This window comes from Eschscholzia californica, unplaced genomic scaffold (assembly GCF_041429995.1).
Source record: "Eschscholzia californica isolate CP2 unplaced genomic scaffold, dmEscCali1.0.p SCAF_2, whole genome shotgun sequence".
Classification (NCBI taxonomy): domain Eukaryota; kingdom Viridiplantae; phylum Streptophyta; class Magnoliopsida; order Ranunculales; family Papaveraceae; genus Eschscholzia; species Eschscholzia californica.
The window spans coordinates 61,800,964-61,822,003 of record NW_028238309.1 but is presented as its reverse complement, the minus strand read 5'-3'; the positions used below and the strand labels follow the sequence as shown (position 1 = coordinate 61,822,003).

Genomic DNA, 21,040 nt, shown 5'->3' with positions numbered 1-21,040 from the left:
ATAAGCTTTGTTCATAAACTTCAAATAACTCAAAAACAATAATGTCTTTGTTGTCTTCTCTATTTGTCTGGGCCATTATTTATGTAGGGAAATACCCACCTTCCCATAGAGTCCTAAACTTCTGATTACTACTTAAAGTCAAAACTGGAAACCTGAATAAACTAGTACACATTCTAATACGTATCCCTAAACTAAACCAAGTCAATAAAAGACTAAACAAGAATAGAACGGAAAGAGTACAAGAACTGTAGAAGAGAAAAGTAAAAGTGTAAATAAATAGAAAGAGAGCTCGACGATTGTAATGGAACCAAATTTCAGATTGCATGGAAAGATGTTCTCGATATTTACAAAACTAAGATCTGAAAATAAATTTTGTTTTTCTCAAAGTTACCAAAACAGACAGGTCAGAGTTCAATTCTATCAGTCCCGTGATCTTCTTGGTCGGAGCTATACTCACCTCGAGAGATGATATTCATTAAAGTCTTTGTGGCCCGACCAACTGCACGAGATGTCTTCTTTGCAGCTCCCGCAACAACCGGTTGAATGGAAATAACCGGCAAGTTTGCTCTCTCATGTATCATTGCTGTATTATGTGAACAATCAACAAACCATTTATTATCAGCTTAGCAGAAAAAATGAAGATAAAAAACTAGAAGAGCCATATATTTGCTTCCACATACAGATGGTTTGTTGTCGGGCAAGAGATCCAATTTGTCTTATCCCAGCTTCTGCTGCTTGAACAGCTTGTGCAGATTTGTTAACCCCATCTGCTATCTCCTGGCTGAGTGAAACAGAGAAAGATGATATCAGATGCAGAACCACATCGATATGTCAAATAGGCTAAAAAGAAATAAAAAATTGAGTGTGTTTCGAAAGAAATGAATACCAGGTGATAGATGCATATCAGAAAGTTTGTAAACATTCAATACCCCCACATTTATAGAAGTGAAGCTCATGCAAGGGATAGAATAAGTATTTAAGTCATTACCCCAAGTCACTTAGTTCTAAAGTAAGATCGCTAATCTCCATGCCTGAAAGTCTGATTGCAGCCATTGTACTAGGAAGTTCCTCTCGGGCTGTATCTGCCAGTTTTGAGAAAGACGTTGCAGCTCTCGCCATTGCCTAAGCAGAGAACAATTTGAAGAGGATCTTTAGCCTTAAACTTAAGCTCACCTCAGAAGATAATTAGTAGTAGCAACAAACAATACTGACTTAAACACGTAGATTTCTGAAAACACTCATTACTGCCTACTCATCTAGGATAACAATTTGCCCACCATGAACTGCACCAGCCCTATGATGACATGAACTCATTTCTAGATTAACCATCACTGAAAGAGGTTCTGGTTAGAACTTGATCTTTTTTTTGTACCTTTTGCAGTTTGTGCCTTTGTGGATCCATAATCACTGACTAACATGATCATATCATGCCAAGATCTTGAATTACATATATGGCCAGCCAAAAATTCGTTTGCCCACATGTTTGGGCCATCATAAAAGATTTAATCCTACTAAAATTTCAGGGCTTTAGAAGATTGGGATGTCTTTCAAAGGTTAATACCTTCATAGACCACGTAAATCTGCATCAAGAACTCAATTGTCTTCAAGAATATTCCTAAAATGCACAATTCATACTGAAACTTTTACCCTGTATGAATTCCATAGGTACATAGACGGAATTGTAGGAAGAACCTCATATTAACATTTATAAACATGAGCTCTGCTTATGCAAGTATGAAACCCAACCCTATGGCTGATTATAAGAAATTCAGCGAAAGAGGCATAAATAACACGAATTTGGGCCATAGTCTCTGCCACATTGACCAAAAAACTGGTGCTCTCGAGTGACATGAAGCATACTTAATGATGTGCAACTGCGAGCCTTTATAAAACTATTCAAAGAAATAATAAGCCAATGCTCGTCAGGTTTTGTCAAGAATATTTGTAACATATGAACGAATAGAGAGATATGTTCCGGCCAGATGCAAGTAACTATTGTAAAATATTTGAATATATAACACAAAGACCATTTGTTGGACTACACGGTAGTTGATGATAGTTCTTGTTAATTTTCAGTACCTACCCTAACATAATCCAAATGTTGCTATAGAAATGAAAATTCGAGTTAAAGACTTACATATAAAGTTGGCACAGCTGCTACAACAAGGCTGGTAAATGCTATCGATGTCTGCAGGAGCACGATAACGTTCAAAGTCAATTTCTTGAAGACCAATTAACAAAATTTTGCAACTGTCAATTCACACTAATTCAGTTCAATCTTTTGACGACCAATTAACGAAATTTTGCAAATATTAATTCCTTAACCAAAAGATGCAACATTGGCAACACATGACCATTATAGCATAAACCACTTCACATAGAACACAAAAAGTAGTCTTTTTTCTGCACATATTGCTTGGATTCATAAACAAGTTCTACATATTTGTTTTTCTATCAAATGTAATGACATCAAGGTAAACAAGCCCAAAGAAAACCCTAATAAGTTCATCAAAATGCATCACATAAATCAACCTGTAGAAAGATAACAAAAAAGAGAGGTATATACCGTGGAAGCAATGAATGCTAATAAAAAGAATACTTGATCATTCAAGCTTAATTTAGCATTAGGGAAACGCGCTTGAATATTAGGGTTCCCAACTTCAACATTAAGCTTATTTTCAATCCCATCTTCTTGAAAAAAATCGTTTTTTTCTCCATTATCAGCAATGGGGACTCGTTGATTTATCAAACTAGGGGATTTAGCTGAACTGGTGGAGCAAATTGTAATCATTCGAGAAGGTCTAATGAAGGTATTCATGGATAGATTAGTAGTTGAAATCCGATGAATTTTGAGAAATCCATTTGAAAATGGATTTGGGTTGCGTCCAAATGAGGTGAATTTATGGATTTCACTGGAGAAAGAAGATGAATTTGGGGATGAGATTGAAGATCTCATTTGGGTGGATGTGGAATCAGTTAGGTTTAGTGTATAACTAGAGAGAGAAATGGTAGTTGATGAACAAGGAGAGCTGAAATGGAAGAGGGATCATGTCAGAACAATAGGTGCGTCTATAGGCGGCCCTCTATTTTACTCCGTCCTGCTTTCTCTCTTTGCGTCCACGGATTAGGCAAGTCCGAAGGCACTGGGCCTAATCCGTGCTGGACTTGCTTGAACAGCACAGAGTACGACTGATGCCAGTCTGAATGCCCTCGGACTACCTGGTTTGTGGGCCTTGGACTACTCAGTCTGAAGCCCACAAAAAAAGCCACGAGTGAAGGCGAGTCAGAGTAAAAGAGAGGGGTGCTTATGGACACACCCTAGAACAATGCCGAGGAAACAAGAAAATCGAGGTAAATCTGGCTACGCGAGGGCTGAAATATAAGTTAGTTTGTTGTTATTTTGTTTTCGATGATTCTAGTTCAATGAGCCATGAGTCACGATAAATTAGGTGAGTCTGAGTAAAAGAGAGGGGTGCTTATGGACACACCCTAGAACAATGCGGAGGAAACAAGAAAACCGAGGTAAAACTTGCTACGTGAGGGCTGAAATATAAGTTAGTTTGTTGCTATTCGTGTTTTCGATGATTCTAGTTCAATGAGCCATGAGTCATGACAAATTAGACAGGGTTTTTGTCCATAACGTGTCTAATTGTTCTTGTTCTCTAACATTACGGTGGGTGTATTTAGGGCCTTCTTCGCCTAAACATGTCGTAGGTCTATCTTTAAATTTTGTACTCCATTGAAAATATACTGAAGAGATATTCATATCTCGATCAAAGTGATCTTCAAAGAAAATTGTCCTCTGAATGAATTTGCACGATAAACGTAATCTGTAATGAAACGAGTTTTGATATATTGAAATCTGTTAATGAGATGAGTTTTAATCAGCTCTAATTTTTTAGTTAAATGATTTCTAATATGTTCTTGTAAGAGGCAGATTCTAAAAATTGAAGAGGAGGTTTAAGAGGCAGCAATAGGCAGTTTCCAAATTGGGATGGTTTCCAATTTTTTTGGCTCAATAGGCAGTTTCCAATTTTTTGGCTTATAATATATATAAATAGGGGTTGAGTGCTTTGTAATCAACACACCAACACAAGCAACAACAACTCTTCTTTAGAGAGAGCTAAAGAGAGAGAGCAGGTGAGAGAGAAATTTTTTGTTCATAGTTTTGAGCGGTGTTAAATTTCTCGGTCGTCGAAGATTTAGTATAGAGGTTAATTTCTATACGGTACCATCTTGGGACGAACTTGCGGGTTGTGTGAGTCGTCTTCATCTATCCTTCAATAAAGATTTCTTGTTCGCCCGAGGACGTAGGCTTTAAAACCGAACCTCGTTAATTTCTGTTCGCATATTTGATTTTGACTTAGCTTTTCGATTAATCTTCATAATCGGATCAATTTCTGGGTAGGTTCGATAGCTTCCGCGACTTTTAGTTATAACAATTGGTACCAGAGCCTTGTTGAGATTGAACGAAGAGAAGATGGGATCGAGAAGCGGTACGGTCAAAGCAGGGAAATATGAGATAGAGAAGTTCAATGGGAAAAACGATTTTTCTTATTGGCGGATGCAGATGAAGAATCTGTTAATCTCGCAGAAATTACACAAGACGTTGACGGGAAAGAAACCAGGAGATATGTCAGATGAGGATTGGGAAGAGTTAGATCTCGAAGCACGGGCTACCATTATGTTGTGTCTTGAGAGGGACGTGGCGTTCCTAGTAGATGGAGAAACAACGGCGGCGGGTGTGTGGTTAAAGCTAGAAAGCAGTTTCATGACGAAAACTTTAACGAATCGGGTCTACTTAAAATCCAAATTATTCACATGTAGAATGGAAGAGGGTTCTTCTATTCAGGAATATGTGAATAGGTTTGACAGGATTATCTCAGATTTGAAGGATATTGATGTTAAGGTTGAGGATGAGGACCAAGCCCTCATATTGTTACTTTCATTACCTAAATCCTATGAGAACCTTGTTCAAACTTTGATGCGTGTTGGTGATAGTCTAAGCATGGAAGAGACGAGAAATTCGCTATTAGCGGATGACCTTCGTAAGGTTGCTACTAGCAGTATGGCGTCGGGTGGAGTAGACAAGGATCAAGCACAAAGGTTGTTTGTAACGAGGGGGAGGAGTAATGAAAGGGGAAAAGGAAAGGGCGGGAAATCTAGATCCAAATCTAGAGGCTCTTTCAAGAAAACGTGTTTTAGTTGTGGTGAGCTTGGCCACTTTAAAGCGGCTTGTCCAAAGAGAAAGTTGAAGCAAAAGAACGAAGGCTACAAGGAGAAACAAGAGATGCAAGAGGCGGGATATGTGTCAGAAGAGGCGGACGAATGTTTCTCGGTGACAGAGGTGTCTGAGAAGATCTTCGATAAGTGGATGCTTGATTCAGGGGCGTCACACCATATGTGCCCAAATAGGGAGTGGTTTACTACCTATAGGAGTATAGATGGTGGTACAGTTATACTGGGTGATGATAGTATATGTAAAACTGTGGGACTCGGAACAATGCGGATCAAGATGCACGATGGAGTGGTGAGAACATTGACGGACGTAAGACACATACCCGATTTGCGGAAAAATCTAATTTCCCTTGGTGTGTTGGAGCGGAACGGCTGTAAGATAATTATAGAGAATGGCTCCATAAAAGTCGTTAAGGGTTCTTTGGTGGTAATGAGAGGTACTCGTTACGGTAATTTATACAAACTTTTGGGGACAACAATTACTGGAGATGTAGCAGTAGGAATCAGTGGAAGGGATCCAACGGCTAGTACGAGGCTTTGGCATATGCGCCTTGGGCATATGTCAGAAAAGGGTCTATCTCTGATGTGCGGGAAAGGCTTGTTGAAGGACATGAAGAAGCCTTGCATGGAGTTTTGTGAGCATTGTGTGTTCGGGAAGGCACACAGGGTGACGTTCTCTACAAGCAAGCACAGGAGCAAAGAGGTATTAGACTACGTACATACCGATGTCTGGGGACCGGCAAAGTTACCTTCCAAGGGTGGTTCCAGGTATTTTGTTACGTTCGTTGATGATCATTCGAGATTTGTCTGGCTTTATTTTCTGAAGCATAAGAATGAGGTATTCAACACATTCCTGGTGTGGAAAGCAATGGTTGAGAACAAAACTGGTCGAAAGCTGAAGACGTTAAGGTCGGATAATGGGACCGAGTACACGGATGGGGCATTCAAGGAGTTTTGTAATCAGGAAGGCATTGTGAGGCACTGGACAGTAGTAAACACACCTCAACAGAATGGAGTCGCAGAGAGATTGAACCGTACACTACTTGAGAAGGCTAGATGTATGCGCTCCAATTCGGGATTAGGCGTAGAATGGTGGGCAGAATCTATTGCTACAGCTTGTTATATTGTGAACAGGTCTCCACATTCTTCTTTAGATGGCGGCATACCTTACGAGGTGTGGTCAGGTGAACATGCAGATTACGGGAGACTTAAGGTTTTCGGTTGTACGGCCTATTACCATGTTAAAGGTAACAAACTTGACAATAGAGCAAAGAAGGCAATTTTCTTAGGATATGCTACAGGAGTCAAGGGTTATCGGCTATGGTGTACGGAAGACAAGAAGTTTGTAATCAGCAGAGATGTGGTGTTTGATGAGTCATCTATTGTAGCTATGGCGAAAGCTACGGTGCCTAGTTGTGGTGATGTTGGGTCTACTAAAGCTCAAGTAGTGGAAGTAGAAATCGAAGACCAACGGGTTTCTAGGAATCATGATCAGGTGGAGCATCAGGATGATACTCAGGATGAGGAAATTGATGAACCCGATCATGAGGAGGTTCAAGGGGAAGGTACACAAGTTTTACAACAACAACAGCAGGATGTTTCGGTACACACTAGGCCGAAACGGTTATATAAGCCGGTACAGAGGTTAGGGTCAGACAAACCTCTTAGGCATTACGGGCAGGCAAATGTGGTTGAATATGCACTCTCGGTGGAAGACGACGAGCTGGTCACCTTCAAACAAGCTATCACCGCGGCGGAAAGAGAGAGTTGGTTGGTTGCTATGCAAGAAGAGATGGAGTCTCTTCACAAGAACCAGACATGGGAGGTTGTCCCATTGCCCGAAGGTAAGTCTGTTATTGGTTGTAAATGGGTGTACAAGAAGAAAGAGGATTCTTCCGAGATCAAGGGTACAAGGTATAAGGCAAGACTAGTGGCCAAGGGTTATGCACAGAAAGAAGGGGTCGACTACAATGAGATTTTCTCACCAGTCGTGAAACATACTTCTATTCGGGTGCTATTGAGTATTGTTGCTCACAGTGATCTTGAGCTGGAACAACTCGATGTTAAAACCGCCTTCTTGCACGGAGATTTGGAAGAAGAAATTTATATGGCTCAACCTGAGGGATACAAGGTTGAGGGTAAAGAAAATCAAGTATGTCGTTTGAGGAAGTCTCTTTACGGATTGAAACAATCCCCTCGCCAATGGTACAAACGATTTGATTTTTTCATGCTAAAGCATGGTTTTCGCAGAAGTGACTATGATTGTTGTGTATACATCAAGAAGCTTCGCGAAGGTGACTTTATTTATCTCCTTTTGTATGTGGATGACATGCTTATTGCTTCTCGAAGCATGGTGGAGATAAATAAGTTGAAATCTCAACTCAGTCAAGAGTTTGAGATGAAAGACATGGGCGCTGCAAAGAAGATACTGGGAATGGAGATTAAGAGAGAGCGGTCAAGTAAGAAACTGTACTTGAATCAGAAAGGTTACATCGAACGAGTAGTTTCTCGGTTCGGGATGCAGAATGCGAAGGCGGTGTCAACACCTTTGGCACCACACTTCAGGCTCTCGGGAAAACAATCTCCCACTACTACGGTGGAGAAGGATCATATGGATCATATACCGTATGCTAGTGCAGTTGGCAGTTTGATGTACGCTATGGTGTGTACTCGTCCGGATATTTCACAGGCGGTCAGTGTGGTTAGTAGGTTTATGGCAAACCCGGGGAAGACACATTGGGAAGCTGTGAAGTGGGTCTTGAGGTACTTAAAGGGTACAGTTAATACGGGTTTGTGCTTTGGTGGAGACACATGTCAGGTAAGCGGTTATGTTGACTCGGATTATGCTGGCGATCTAGATAGAAGACGATCTACTACTGGTTATGTATTTAAGGTACATGGTGCTCCAGTTAGTTGGCGATCGATGTTACAATCTACAGTTGCGTTATCTACTACGGAGGCCGAGTATATGGCTATGGCCGAAGGTGTGAAGGAAGCACTGTGGTTGTGGGGTCTTCTGGATGATCTAGGGATTAAGCAGGAGTGCGTAGAGGTATGGTGTGATAGTCAAAGTGCGATCCACTTGGCGAAGAATCAGGTTCATCATGCTCGTACTAAGCATATCGATGTCAGGTATCACTTTGTACGAGATGTCATAGAGGAAGGTGATGTTTCTCTCATGAAGGTACACACAGATGAGAATCCCGCGGACATGTTGACTAAAGTGGTGACATGTAGCAAGTTTCAGCATTGTCTGGAATTGCTACAAATCGGCTCGTGTTAAGTTGCCCGAAAGGGCGAAATGGCGACAAGGTTTTCTTTATGTGAAGGGTTGGTAGAACTACGGTAGGCTTGATCCTGTAAAAGGGTACGTAGGCAGCCATGGTCATATGGCGCAGTCGGATGAAGTTACAAAAAGAAGATATATCTTACAAGGAGTATCCTAGTGTTCGTCCAAAATTTGAAGTATATCAAATTGTGTACGAGGTGGAGAATTGTAAGAGGCAGATTCTAAAAATTGAAGAGGAGGTTTAAGAGGCAGCAATAGGCAGTTTCCAAATTGGGATGGTTTCCAATTTTTTTGGCTCAATAGGCAGTTTCCAATTTTTTGGCTTATAATATATATAAATAGGGGTTGAGTGCTTTGTAATCAACACACCAACACAAGCAACAACAACTCTTCTTTAGAGAGAGCTAAAGAGAGAGAGCAGGTGAGAGAGAAATTTTTTGTTCATAGTTTTGAGCGGTGTTAAATTTCTCGGTCGTCGAAGATTTAGTATAGAGGTTAATTTCTATACGGTACCATCTTGGGACGAACTTGCGGGTTGTGTGAGTCGTCTTCATCTATCCTTCAATAAAGATTTCTTGTTCGCCCGAGGACGTAGGCTTTAAAACCGAACCTCGTTAATTTCTGTTCGCATATTTGATTTTGACTTAGCTTTTCGATTAATCTTCATAATCGGATCAATTTCTGGGTAGGTTCGATAGCTTCCGCGACTTTTAGTTATAACAGTTCTTCGTTTAGGTTTTGTTTTATGCTCATATGACTTTGTTATGTTCTTTTGTAGCATCTGGTTGTTCGATTTGTTTATAAGATACGTTTAATGTAGATGATGAGAAATACTGATTTTTTAAAAAACAAAATCAGTATGGTACCAATATATTGTTCCTCAACGACGATGACAAATAAGAAAGACAAAATCTGTTTCGAAGTTCCATATATAAGAACATTTTTGAATACCAATTCAATTAAGCAAGTTCAAATTAGTAAGATAAATAATGTCTCCACACTTGATACACAAAATCTGACTGCAGGTCGTAAGGGTTTCGTCGCTGTAATTCCGAAGAGCATCGCTTCAAATCGGGAGGGTATGACAAAAAGATACACGTATATGTGCTAAATTGTACCAATAACTCGGCGGTAGAACTCCCAAGATGGATCAGTGTTTGTAATAGCAGGTTGACCAAATGGGTTTTCTTCGACATACTTCTGGACATTTTCGGCCAGAACTAAACCATCAAGATAAACACGAAGATCTCCTCCTAACCCTGTTTCCAAAACGATTGTTATTCTAACTGTCGACAATTCCACTTAAGTATTGTCTTGTTAACAAAAATGTTTTAGTATTTTAGTGCTTCCACAAGGCAAACAATAAGAAAGTATGACATTAAGTTCAAATAGAGAAGACTCACCTAATGAATTATCATCTATATCTCCCCGCGTATATGTAGCAGGAAAGATAGCAGTATGCAACTAAATAACATAAACCACACGAATGAGTGAAGTGGTAGAGACACGAAATTATGTGTGAGTGTGTGTGTGTATTGTGAAGTGTTAAGTGTTAAGTATTAACTTAATGTAGTCCACGGACTATACGACAAAGAAGATAACTAAGAACTAAGAAGGGAAGGAAGTTAACTTACAGGATTTCGAAGAGCTTTGTACGGAGAATCATCAAGCAATAAAGTGTTTGATTCATTATAAATTCCCTTTTCCCACGGAAGCCTATTTTCGTGATTATCCCACAGTTTTCGTAGCTCCTTCAATACCAAAGGTTTGTGCTTATTATCGATAGTTCCAAGTCCTGTTTGGGTGCAATGGGATCCATTCTGCCGAGGGGAAAAGAATAGGAATGAAAATAAATCAAAATCCCCAAAATAGTAAGAACTTGTTTCCTATATTTTTTTTGTTGCAAAAAATTTGTTTCCTATAAACACACAAAAAAAAGAATGAGTAGAACTGTAGAAGAAATAATGATCTCAAAATGTTAATCTCGGTAAAAATAGAATAGTACATATCAAGACAAAGTCTTGAATACTCGAGTCCAAGATGCTCTCACATCATTCCGATACCAAAGAATCACAATGAACAACATTCCCTGAAAGTAAAGATTGAAGGCATTATGAAATGACCGAATTGCTTACCCAAATAAAAAGCAGTCTATTTTTCATATCTCCCATGACAATATCGACCACTTCTTTTACATTTTTCCTGTAAACGGTAGATTTAAAAATGAAAAATGAGTATTATCGGTCATTCCTTTCCGTTTCTTTGAAAACATAGCGGTACTAAGAAGAAATCAACACGTAAAAAAAACAAGAATGACTTAGAAGAATCAAAATGAATAAGTCGGAGGAACATATACTCAGTTCTTGATGACCAGACACCCACATTAAATCTCTCAAAGCAAAACTTAAGGAAATCGTCACAAAAAGGCCTCTTAAAACCTGAAAACAATCAACAAATGGATATAGAATTTTCATATTTCAAATAACATCTTTAGAATAATATTGACAAGTTATTGTGATAGGCAAGTACAATTATTCTGATACGATTTCCTCTCAACGTGAACTAGCAATCCGTTTAGATCAAGAACAAGAAGCTTTCTTCTAAAGTCAAAATTATCCTGATTAGTCGACGAGATAATATCCCTTTCTTCCGATTCAATAATATCTTTTTCACCTATAAAAGAGAACAAGATTACTAAATTTTCAGCTATATACCCCAATGACACATAACATTTGAAATTAAACAAACTAGCTATTTAGAAACTATAATTTTCACCTTGAGAAGTTAGTCTATCTTTCCTACTCCCTGGACTAGAATGAGAAGATTTGAAATTCAAGGTCTTCTCAAGCTCATGAACAAGCAAATATGGAGTGGGTGATGGGCCATCTGAGACTTCCAAATGCCTCTTATGTGGGGGAACATATGCCATCTCACTGAAACTTGAAAATAACATTAAAAAAAAATCAAATGAAATACTTGTATAAAACCCCATTAAAGTGGAGCAAGTCAAAGTGCTACTAGACCCAATTTTTTTTTTTTCGAAACAACAAGACTGTCCTAAAGATTTTACACTCTTAATAACACAAACTAACTAAATGATATATTTTCACCACCACCTAGTATCGAACTTGTGACTTCTGGGTTTTCAGAGTAGATGCACTACAACTAGGTAATAATAGACACACTCATGCACCATATAGGCAATAGCTAGACTCTTAAGTATTTCATTTAGGCACCATGGTGTTCTCAAAGTAGTTAACTATTCTAATAATTCATCTACCCCCGTACCCACCACCACCACCACCACTACCACAAACCCATATGCGGCCACCACCACCTCCATAATCAACTAAACAGACAGTTGACAGATGCAACAAACTATCCAAAATCACAAAAGTTTGACTTTAGAGAGTCATAGAATTGGATGTAAAATCCAACACAAAGAAATTAAACTAAATACTTCTAGCTCATGATATTTATTTATGAAGCTAATATGGATAAAGATCTGAATTGGAAACACAATTACTCTCTTTCAGTAGAATCAGTACTAGGAATTGTAAATTGATGGGGGTATTAATATGAGAAATACCTGGGGACAATATTGATGGAGAAAAGCTTGGACTCAGAACTTAAACCTAATTTATAGGAGGATATAACAAAGCTGACATTAATTAACTAATTGCTGTTGGGGGATGGATGGATGGATGATAGTAGAATGAATGAAAATTGACTCTGTATTTATGTCTGACGTTTGGTTTGATGAGACTTTTGAGATCTTTTCCGGCCAAGTGGTGTTAAGACAGCTAAATATGACAAGTTCTGATCAATAAATAGTTAAAGCAAAAGTACCTAGAGACTGAAAGTTGTTGAGCTCAAGATACCCTAATGAATAGGGTATGATTCTATTTATAATGAAAGGAATGAATTACATATGACTGTTGTACCCTTAACTATACAAGTAAATACAAACATATACAAATCATTCTAACACCCCCCCTCAAGCCGAACATCTACTAAGAAGAGAGAGCTTGAGAGTTAAAAGTTTAAATCTAGATGAAGACAGCCCCTTTGTAAACAAATCCGCAAGTTGATCTTCCCCTGGTAGAAATTGGACTTTAATGTTGCCTTTGGCTACTTGCTCACGAACAAAGTGGAAGTCAATGGCCACATGCTTCGTGCGAGAGTGAAGAATCGGATTGATAGCAAGATAAGTCGCACTTACATTGTCACAGTGAATGATCGGTGGTTGATGTTGCTTAAAACCCAATTCAGCTAATAAGTTTTTGAGCCAAATGACCTCAGCTGTTGTTTGGGCCACAGCCCTATACTCGGCCTCTGTAGACGAGCGGGCCACTGTGGGCTGGGTCTTGGAGGCCCAAGCAATAAGATTCGGTCCAAGAAAGACACACGAGCCAGATGTAGACCTCCGATCATCAGGCGAGCCAGCCCAGTCAGCATCAGAAAACCCAATTATAGGAAGACAGGTGGCTCGCCTGAAACACAACCCTTTGGTGATCGTTCCTTTGAGGTAGCGAAGGATTCTCTTCGCCGCAGTTAGATGAACAGAGGTCGGAGAACCCATAAACTTTGAAACTTGATTTACAGCATAAGCAATGTCAGGACGAGTTAGGGTTAAGTATTGAAGTGCACCAATCATACTTCGAAAAACAGTAGGATCTGATAATACCTCTCCATCGAATTTAGACAATTTAGAACCAGAAATAACCGGTGTTGAAGCTGGTTTTGAGTCCAAAAGACCAAAACGATTCAACAAATCAAGAGAGTACTTTTGTTGAGTTAGAATCAGTGACTCTGTAGATCTAGTAGCCTCCATCCCCAAAAAATAACTCAAGTTACCGAGATCAGTCATTTCAAAATTATTCTTCAGACTTTCAATTAGAGAATCAATAAGCAAATTGGAAGATCCAGTTATTAAAATGTCATCAACGTAAAGTAAGAGAATCACCAGACCTTTAGGAGATTGATGAGAGAACATGGATGGGTCAGAAATCGATTGATTAAAACCCATTTGTAAAATACAAGAACTAAAACGAGAATGCCAGGCTCGTGGAGCTTGTTTCAAGCCATAGAGGGCTTTATGGAGCTTACACACATAGGAGGGAAAAAAGGGATTTTCAAAACCCTTTGGTTGAGTCATGAAAACAGACTCATGGAGACTCCCATTGAGAAAAGCATTTTTAACGTCAAGTTGTTTGATCTTCCAATTACCTGTTACAGCAAGAGAGAGGACAGTTCTGATTATTGCCGGACGAACTACCGGACTATATGTTTCGTCGTAATCCACTCCATGCTGTTGTGTGAAGCCCCGAGCAACCAATCGTGCCTTGTGTCGTTGAATTGAACCATCAGCCCTTCGTTTAATTTTAAAAATCCATTTGCAATCCACAATGTTTCCTGATGAAGGAGGGGGAACAAGGGACCATGTGCCATTTTTATTGAGAGCTGAGATTTCATCAGCCATTGCCTGCTTCCAGTGATCATGCTTACATGCCTGATTGAAGGTGGTTGGTTCGTCAAGAGATGAAGAACGAACCATTGAGAGAAGAGATAGAGGAAGAGCATGGGAGGTGGTGAGCAAAATTCTTGGTTTTCTTGTGCCATCTCGACTGCGGGTTATCATTGGGTGGAGAGAGGTATTTGAAATGGTAGATGGAATTTCAGAAGGCAGTGGATTAGGGTTTTCTGTATTTTGAGAAGAAGAGGGATTTTGGTGGAGATTGGGAGACGATGACTGGGTGTGAGCAGACACAGGTGGCAGAGAATCAGGAGACATGGTGGAAGATAAGGACACGTCCCTTGAGGGACCACTTTGTGAAGAAGGGGGAACAGCTGTCGTAGGAGAAGCAGTTGGCAGACTTGGGTGGGACTCGTTGGGACCATTTGGTGGAGGTATTGTACCAGCTGTAGTGGTAGTACGAGCTGGCGGGTTAGAGCCAGTAGGAGGGAGAGGTGGGACAGATGGACGGCTAGATGTGTCGTTTAGATTTGAAAAGGGGAAAACCGTCCAATTTAGAGAAAGAGGGGAGAAATTAGGGTTTGAGGGTTTAGGTGAGTAATTTTGAAAGGGAAAAACCAGTTCATCGAAAAGAACATGGCGCGAAATGTAAATTCGAGAGGAGGAAAGATCAAGACATCGATAGCCCTTGTTATTTGGACTGTAACCAATGAAGACACAGGGTTTTGATTTAAAATCAAGTTTAGAATTTCTGTAAGGGGTTAATAGAGGAAAACATTGACAGCCAAAACTTCGAAGATCATTGAAATTGGGCTTTTTGAGGATAAGCTTTTCATAAGGGGATAATCCATCAAGAACTGGAGTTGGAAGACGATTAATGGTGTAAATTGCTGTTTGAAACGCTTCAGGCCAATAAGAAGAAGGTACAGAGGACTGATGCAAAAGACAGAGAGCTGTTTCGACTAGGTGTCGGATTTTACGCTCTGCTACCCCATTTTGTTGAGGGGTATGAGGGCAGGAGCGTTGATGATGGATGCCATTTTTGGTTAAAAAGGCAGAGAAATCAGTACTGACATATTCGCCTCCTCCATCAGTCTGGAAAGTTTTAATGGGTTTGTCGAAATGTTTTTCAACAAAGGCTTTGAATGTTTCAAAGTGATTTTTGACCTCTGATTTTGATTTTAGAAAGTAAATCCAGGTAAACCTGGTGTAATCATCTATTAGCAATAAAACATAACGGTGGCCGGAAGGGGAGGTGACCGGAGATGGTTCCCAGAGATCAGAGTGAATTAGTTCATTGGGTGAAGAAGAAGAGTGAATAACAGAGCTAAAGGGAATAGAGTGATGCTTTCCTGAAATACAACTAGTACATTTACTTGTTTGTATTACAGATTTTTGTAAATTTAAATCATTGTTCTTAACTACTAAATTAAAAATCTGCAGGTTGGGATGAGCCAATCGATTGTGCCACACTTCAGAAGAGGCTCGAGAGGAAGAAGACAAGGAAGCTGCAAAAAGTGATTGAGGAGAAGACTCAACATTGTTGGAGGAGAGACGAAACAGACCATCATCAAGTTTCCCTTTGAGGATTATCTTCCCTGATGGGATTTCCTGAACATAAAAGCCATGACGATGGAAAATAACAAGGCAATTTAGGTCACGAAGAAGATGAGAGACAGAGATGAGGTTTTTCTTGAATGTAGGAACAATGAGGACATTCTTTAGAGTTAAAATATTAGAGGGAAGAGGAATATTACCAGAACCAGAGACTGTAGCAACTTGACCTGTGCCCACCATCACATGATCAGGAACAGAGACATTAGGGCGAGAAGAAGTAGTAGCACCATCAGAGGTAATGTGCATAGTTGCACCCGAATCCATGTACCAATTTGGGTCAGCAGAAACAGAGTCAATACCCATAGCAGAGAAGGATTGAGCTAGATCATTAAAATGGGGAAGACTATAGCATTGACGAGCAGAGTGACCATGCTTCCCACAGTATTGACATATTAATGGTGGAGAAGGAGGGGTACCAAGCACAGAAGAGGTAGGTCTTTGATAGCCATTTCTGTTGGAGTGAGAGGTTCTGCTAGAACCACGATAGCCTCCTCTGTTTTGACGTCCCCTATTTCCTCTATTGGTGGAATAATAAGGAGCTCGAGGAGGAGGAGAAGGTTGAGAAAGGAGGGCTGCTGGTTGAACACTTTGTCCTCGAAGGAGTTCGATGCGAAATTCTTGAGTGAGTAAAAGAGAATGTAACTCAGAGTATGAGGGAGGGACTATTCGAGTTGTTATAGAGGTAACAAAGTTTTCATACTCTGGTCCAAGGCCAGAGAGAACAATAAGAACAAGTTCAGCATCAGCAATGGGATGGCCAATGGCAGCTAATGAATCAGATAGAAATTTGATGCGAAGAAGAAAGTCTGAGATAGAGAGAGCCTTTCTTACAAGTTTGGAGCTGGAGTTTAAGATTCATCAACCTAGCAGAGTTGATGGAGGAGAAGTTTCTCTCAAGGGATTCCCAAACAGCTCGAGAAGAAGATAAGCCAAGAACATGACTAAGAACAGGCTCTGTTAAAGTGGCATTTAGCCAAGAAAGCAACATTTGGTCGATTCTATACCAAAACACATAGTCAGGGTTAGGAATGGGATTGGAGGAACCCTCAGTGGGGGGAGAGAGGAACTCAGGAGGAGGTGGGTAGGAACCATTGACAAACTTATAGAGATCTTGAGAATGGAGAATAGGAAGAAGCTGACTTCTCCATAGAAGGTAGTTTGTATTGTCTAATCTTATAGAAACAAGATTAGCAATGTTGGAAAGGTTGGGAAAAGAAGAGGTAGAGTAGGATGAAGTGGGAGTGGTGGTGATGATGGTTGGAGAAGAAGAAGGGTTGGGGGTTGTGTCGGCTATTGAAAACAGAGAAGAGACACAGAAAACCAAGAAGAATGTTTTTAGAAGAATGCTCTTGATACCATGAAAGTTGTTGAGCTCAAGATACCCTAATGAATAGGGTATGATTCTATTTATAATGAAAGGAATGAATTACATATGACTGTTGTACCCTTAACTATACAAGTAAATACAAACATATACAAATCATTCTAACAGAGACTTGAGACTTGAGACTTGAGTTAAAGAATACTAGTAAAAAGTTACTATGTGAAGGTCCATCTTATGGGAAACCTATTCTCATTACGGGGCATCCATTTTGTCTGAAAAATGGCCTGTGAAGGATCGTTGGCGCATTGATGACTGGTGAATATACTGCACATTTGGTCGTACATTTGTGACCATTACGGCATTCCGGCGTGTTTGAAGGGATGCAATCAGTGCGATCGCATCAAACCCCCACAAACTACGAGGTTTTCTCAAAGAACCAGGGACACCAAAATACCGATCAAGTTAATATAAGAATTCAATTCAGTTTATTCCTTCTTCGTTCTTTTTTTTCTGCGTGAAATTAGTTTCCTTTATCATTCGGAAATTAAAGTATTTTTTTAATTTCCAACATTATTTTGGACGTTCCCTAAGTTTATTATTTGCAAAAAGAAATTTACGGTTCACATTCGCGGAGAGTTGGCGACCATGATTACAACGTCATGATTACAACTGTATATATGTTCATCATTAGAACTGGTGTAACCCATTGGTGTTGGTTTGTCTTCCAGACCCCACGTATATTTTGACTTACGTGTCTGCTCGCTCCATTGCCTCTCAACATTCACTCTTGACCTCCATTGCCTCTCAACATTCACTCTTGACCTACATTACAACTTAAGCTTCTCCGAATAAGAAGATTGTGAAACACTATTGTTATTGACAATTTTATCCACCAAAGTTTTAAGTATCTCTTCTTTCAAAAAAAATCAAATATCTTTATTTTGTATAGCTGTTCCCTCTCACGTAAACCAAATTATCCCTAATTTTGAGACGCTTTTGATTGTTTTTTTTTTTGTCGTTAATTTTTTTTGAAAGTTACAAGACATTGATACATCATGAAGATGTGATAAGTACGATAACCACCTAAGTTAAACCATGCAAGAAGCCTAAAGCCCGATAAGATCAAAGGGGCCTAAAGCCCGACAAAATAACTACATTATTTATACTAATGATAATCCAAGTTCAATATTTCCTGAATTTGCATTTCCAATAGATCGAACCTGGGACCTCTGCATTGCATAGTAATGCACTAACCAACTGGGCTACCCGTTGTTGGCTTTTGTTGTTAATTTAATAAGATGGTGTTATTGAGTAAGGTCATTGTATTGTATAGTAGAGCACCTTTACAGAATACCCTGCCATATAATTTCTTTCCTTTTTCAATCCAAACAAGAGTTTCTAATTAATTTGTAATCCTAGATGAAACCAAGCCATTACTTTCCTAATTAGACTTCAATTAGGAAAAACCCACCTGCTATAAATTTCACCCATTCCTTCTCTACTCCCCCGTTCTCTCCCTCTAGACTCTCATCAGCCTTTCTTCTTCAGCTTTCTCTCTCCAAAATTTTGTTTTCCTCCTTTATTCTCATGGCTGCTATAAACGGGTCTGGTTCTATTTCACTTGAACTGAGCCTGAGTTTAGGTTCAACTTCAGTAGAAAATTTAAGTTCTGACCAATCTGGGTCGGGTTTATACCCATCTAAAGTGTGCCCGAACCCGAATAACAATACAACCGAATCTGATCCAGATCCACATAAATTGACTTTGGGTATAATAGAATCTCTTGAACCCGCCAACACATATAGCTTTAGACAAAGTATCTACGTGAAACCAGAAGAAACAAAGTCCGTCTACGATCCTTATTTGGCACCGCCAAGTATCGAAGGAGAATTACTCTTTGAAAAAGTTTTAAGTGCAAGCGATGTTGGAGATTACAACAGGCTTGTGCTTAAAAAAGAGGATGCCCTTAAACATTTTCCCTCCATGTTCGAAGCAGAAAGCAACTCGAATAATGATAATAAGTTTATAAGATTTTCAGACAATGAGAATAACATTTGGGAGATGAAGTTTGAATACTGGAGGACAAGCCAAAGTTATGCATTGACAAACAATTGGAGAAAATTTTATAAATATCATAAAATAGAAAGGGATGACATACTCCGAATTTACAAAATAAATAATGGAGACAATAACAGACATTTCGGTATTGACCATTATCGTGCAAAGAAACGATGCATAATATTTGGTGAAGAATTGTGTGTTGGCAAGATTTACAACCCTAAGAGATTTCATAAAAATGGTGGTTGTCGAAGAATTCGTAAGAATGGGAAGAGTGCTTCATCAAGTAATTTGATCGGCTAGGCCAAGGTGGTGGCGGTCATGCCATATCAATCTTTTTCTTTTTTTGTTGAAGGATGACATTAAATTTTTTGTTTAAGTAATTTTCTTGGTTAGTTTTTCGTTTTTCTTTTCTATTGAACTGTTAATATACATAATTGATATCATAGAATAGAAGTTCTCTTGCTCTTTTTCATTGATTGTGCAAGTATGACTGGTAATGGAAAACAAAAGGCAATGGAAAAGTGTGCTTCTTTCAATCAAACCGACACAATGATCATTTTATTTTCAAAAATTCTATTTATCTCTCCATTTTGGTCCCTCCCCCAGCCCTCCGCTGATGTGGCGACATATCACTGGAGTATATTTTCTCACAATTCTCTCTCCAATTGCTCCACACTCAAGTGATATGTTGCCACATCGGCGGAGGGTTGGGGGAGGGACCAAAATGGAGGGATGAATAGAATTTCTCATTTATTTTACCATTAAATTAAGGGTTAATTCCGTTTTGACCTCCAATTTGTGACTAACTCACAGTTTTGGTCCCCATAAGTTTCCAGAAGTTCGATTTAACCCCTTAAACACTTTTTTGTCTGTTATTATGTCAACAAATTCTGACCCAATATTTACATTCCTAATCTGCCCCTCTGACAAAGTCAAACAAATCCTGACTTGTCAAATCAATTTAACTCTACACCTTAATAATAACTCCATTTGCTTCCCCCAAGGTACCTTAATAAAATGGGTTATTTCCCAAATGACCCCCCAATTTTGTGACCAGCTTCCTGCCTGACCCCCTACTTTAACAAATATTCCCGTATGGCCTCATTTTCCCCTTATCTTTAACTGTCTGTTGATCTCTCTCCTCCATCTCATTTTCTCTCTCTGCCAAGTCAACTATCACGCCACATCATCATCTTCTCCAGCAGGGGTCGCCGACCGGCCAAATTTCCGGCCGGCGACCTTCAAATATTAAATTTTTTATTTTATTTTATTTTCAATGAACAGACCTAGCTCCGGCGAAGGGAAACCCCTCGCCGGAGTTTTTAGAGAGAGAGAGAGGGTGAGGAGAAAAAAAAAGGTTTTTTTCTAGATAGAGAGAGCAGAGAGAAAATAAAAAAAGTTTTTTTTTAATATTTGAAGGTCGCCGACCGGAAATTTGGGCGACCGGCGACCCCTGCCGGAGAAGATGATGATGTGGCATGATAGGTGACTTGGCAGAGAGAGGAAATGAGATGGAGAAGAGAGAGTAACGGACAGTTAAAGATAACGAAAAAAGGGGGTCATACGGAAATATTTACTAAAGTAGGGGGCCAGACAGAAAACTGGTCACAAAGTTGGGGGCTATTTGGGAAATAACCATAATGAAATCGCAGGGAAAAATGAAGGAGAGCAAAATCAAAACCCCTATTGATATTCTTGAGTCTTGCCTATTTAATCCATATTCAAAACCATTTCTTTTTACCCTGTTTTAATCATTGATGTGGTTAACATAGAGAGATAAGGAGTGGGTGGGACAAATCCATAATTATTAGGGTTAAATCCATATAAAGAAATTCATGAGTTTTAGGTTACATCAACTTGTTCAATTGCTCACTTCAATTCATAAGTAATTTACCTTCTCAAAAACCCTTAATCATGTATATGTAATCCACCTTCTCAAAACCCCTAACACTATATTTATTACCTTGTTTGGATCGGTAAGCAGTTTCAACAAAGCATGGGAAAGAGTACTCGTTGTCGAAATGAAATTCGTTGC

The 21,040-nt window shown here is 39.3% G+C and overlaps 2 protein-coding genes across 3 annotated transcripts; both read right to left on the bottom strand.

The window, feature by feature from the left end:
• Positions 1-296: 296 nt before the first annotated feature.
• LOC147559976 (chitinase-like protein) lies at positions 297-3,100 on the bottom strand. Its single transcript, XM_086661946.1, has 5 exons — positions 2,567-3,100; positions 2,138-2,188; positions 989-1,122; positions 681-781; positions 297-583 (listed from the first exon to the last, which is right to left on the bottom strand). The coding sequence occupies exons 1-5, from the start codon at positions 2,954-2,956 to the stop codon at positions 405-407; spliced, it is 855 nt and encodes a 284-aa protein (XP_086518072.1). The 5' UTR covers positions 2,957-3,100; the 3' UTR covers positions 297-404.
• Positions 3,101-9,431: 6,331 nt separating this feature from the next.
• LOC147559975 (uncharacterized) lies at positions 9,432-12,385 on the bottom strand. 2 transcript variants are annotated; one of them, XM_086661944.1, is made up of 8 exons: positions 12,117-12,385; positions 11,303-11,466; positions 11,057-11,200; positions 10,884-10,965; positions 10,663-10,729; positions 10,162-10,347; positions 9,931-9,991; positions 9,432-9,786 (listed from the first exon to the last, which is right to left on the bottom strand). In XM_086661944.1, the coding sequence occupies exons 2-8, from the start codon at positions 11,454-11,456 to the stop codon at positions 9,635-9,637; spliced, it is 846 nt and encodes a 281-aa protein (XP_086518070.1). In that variant the 5' UTR covers positions 11,457-11,466; positions 12,117-12,385; the 3' UTR covers positions 9,432-9,634. The 2 variants fall into 2 exon arrangements, with proteins under 2 accessions (XP_086518070.1, XP_086518071.1); XM_086661945.1 differs by having other exon boundaries at positions 11,303-11,460; positions 12,117-12,378.
• Between the last annotated feature and the right edge of the window lie 8,655 nt (positions 12,386-21,040).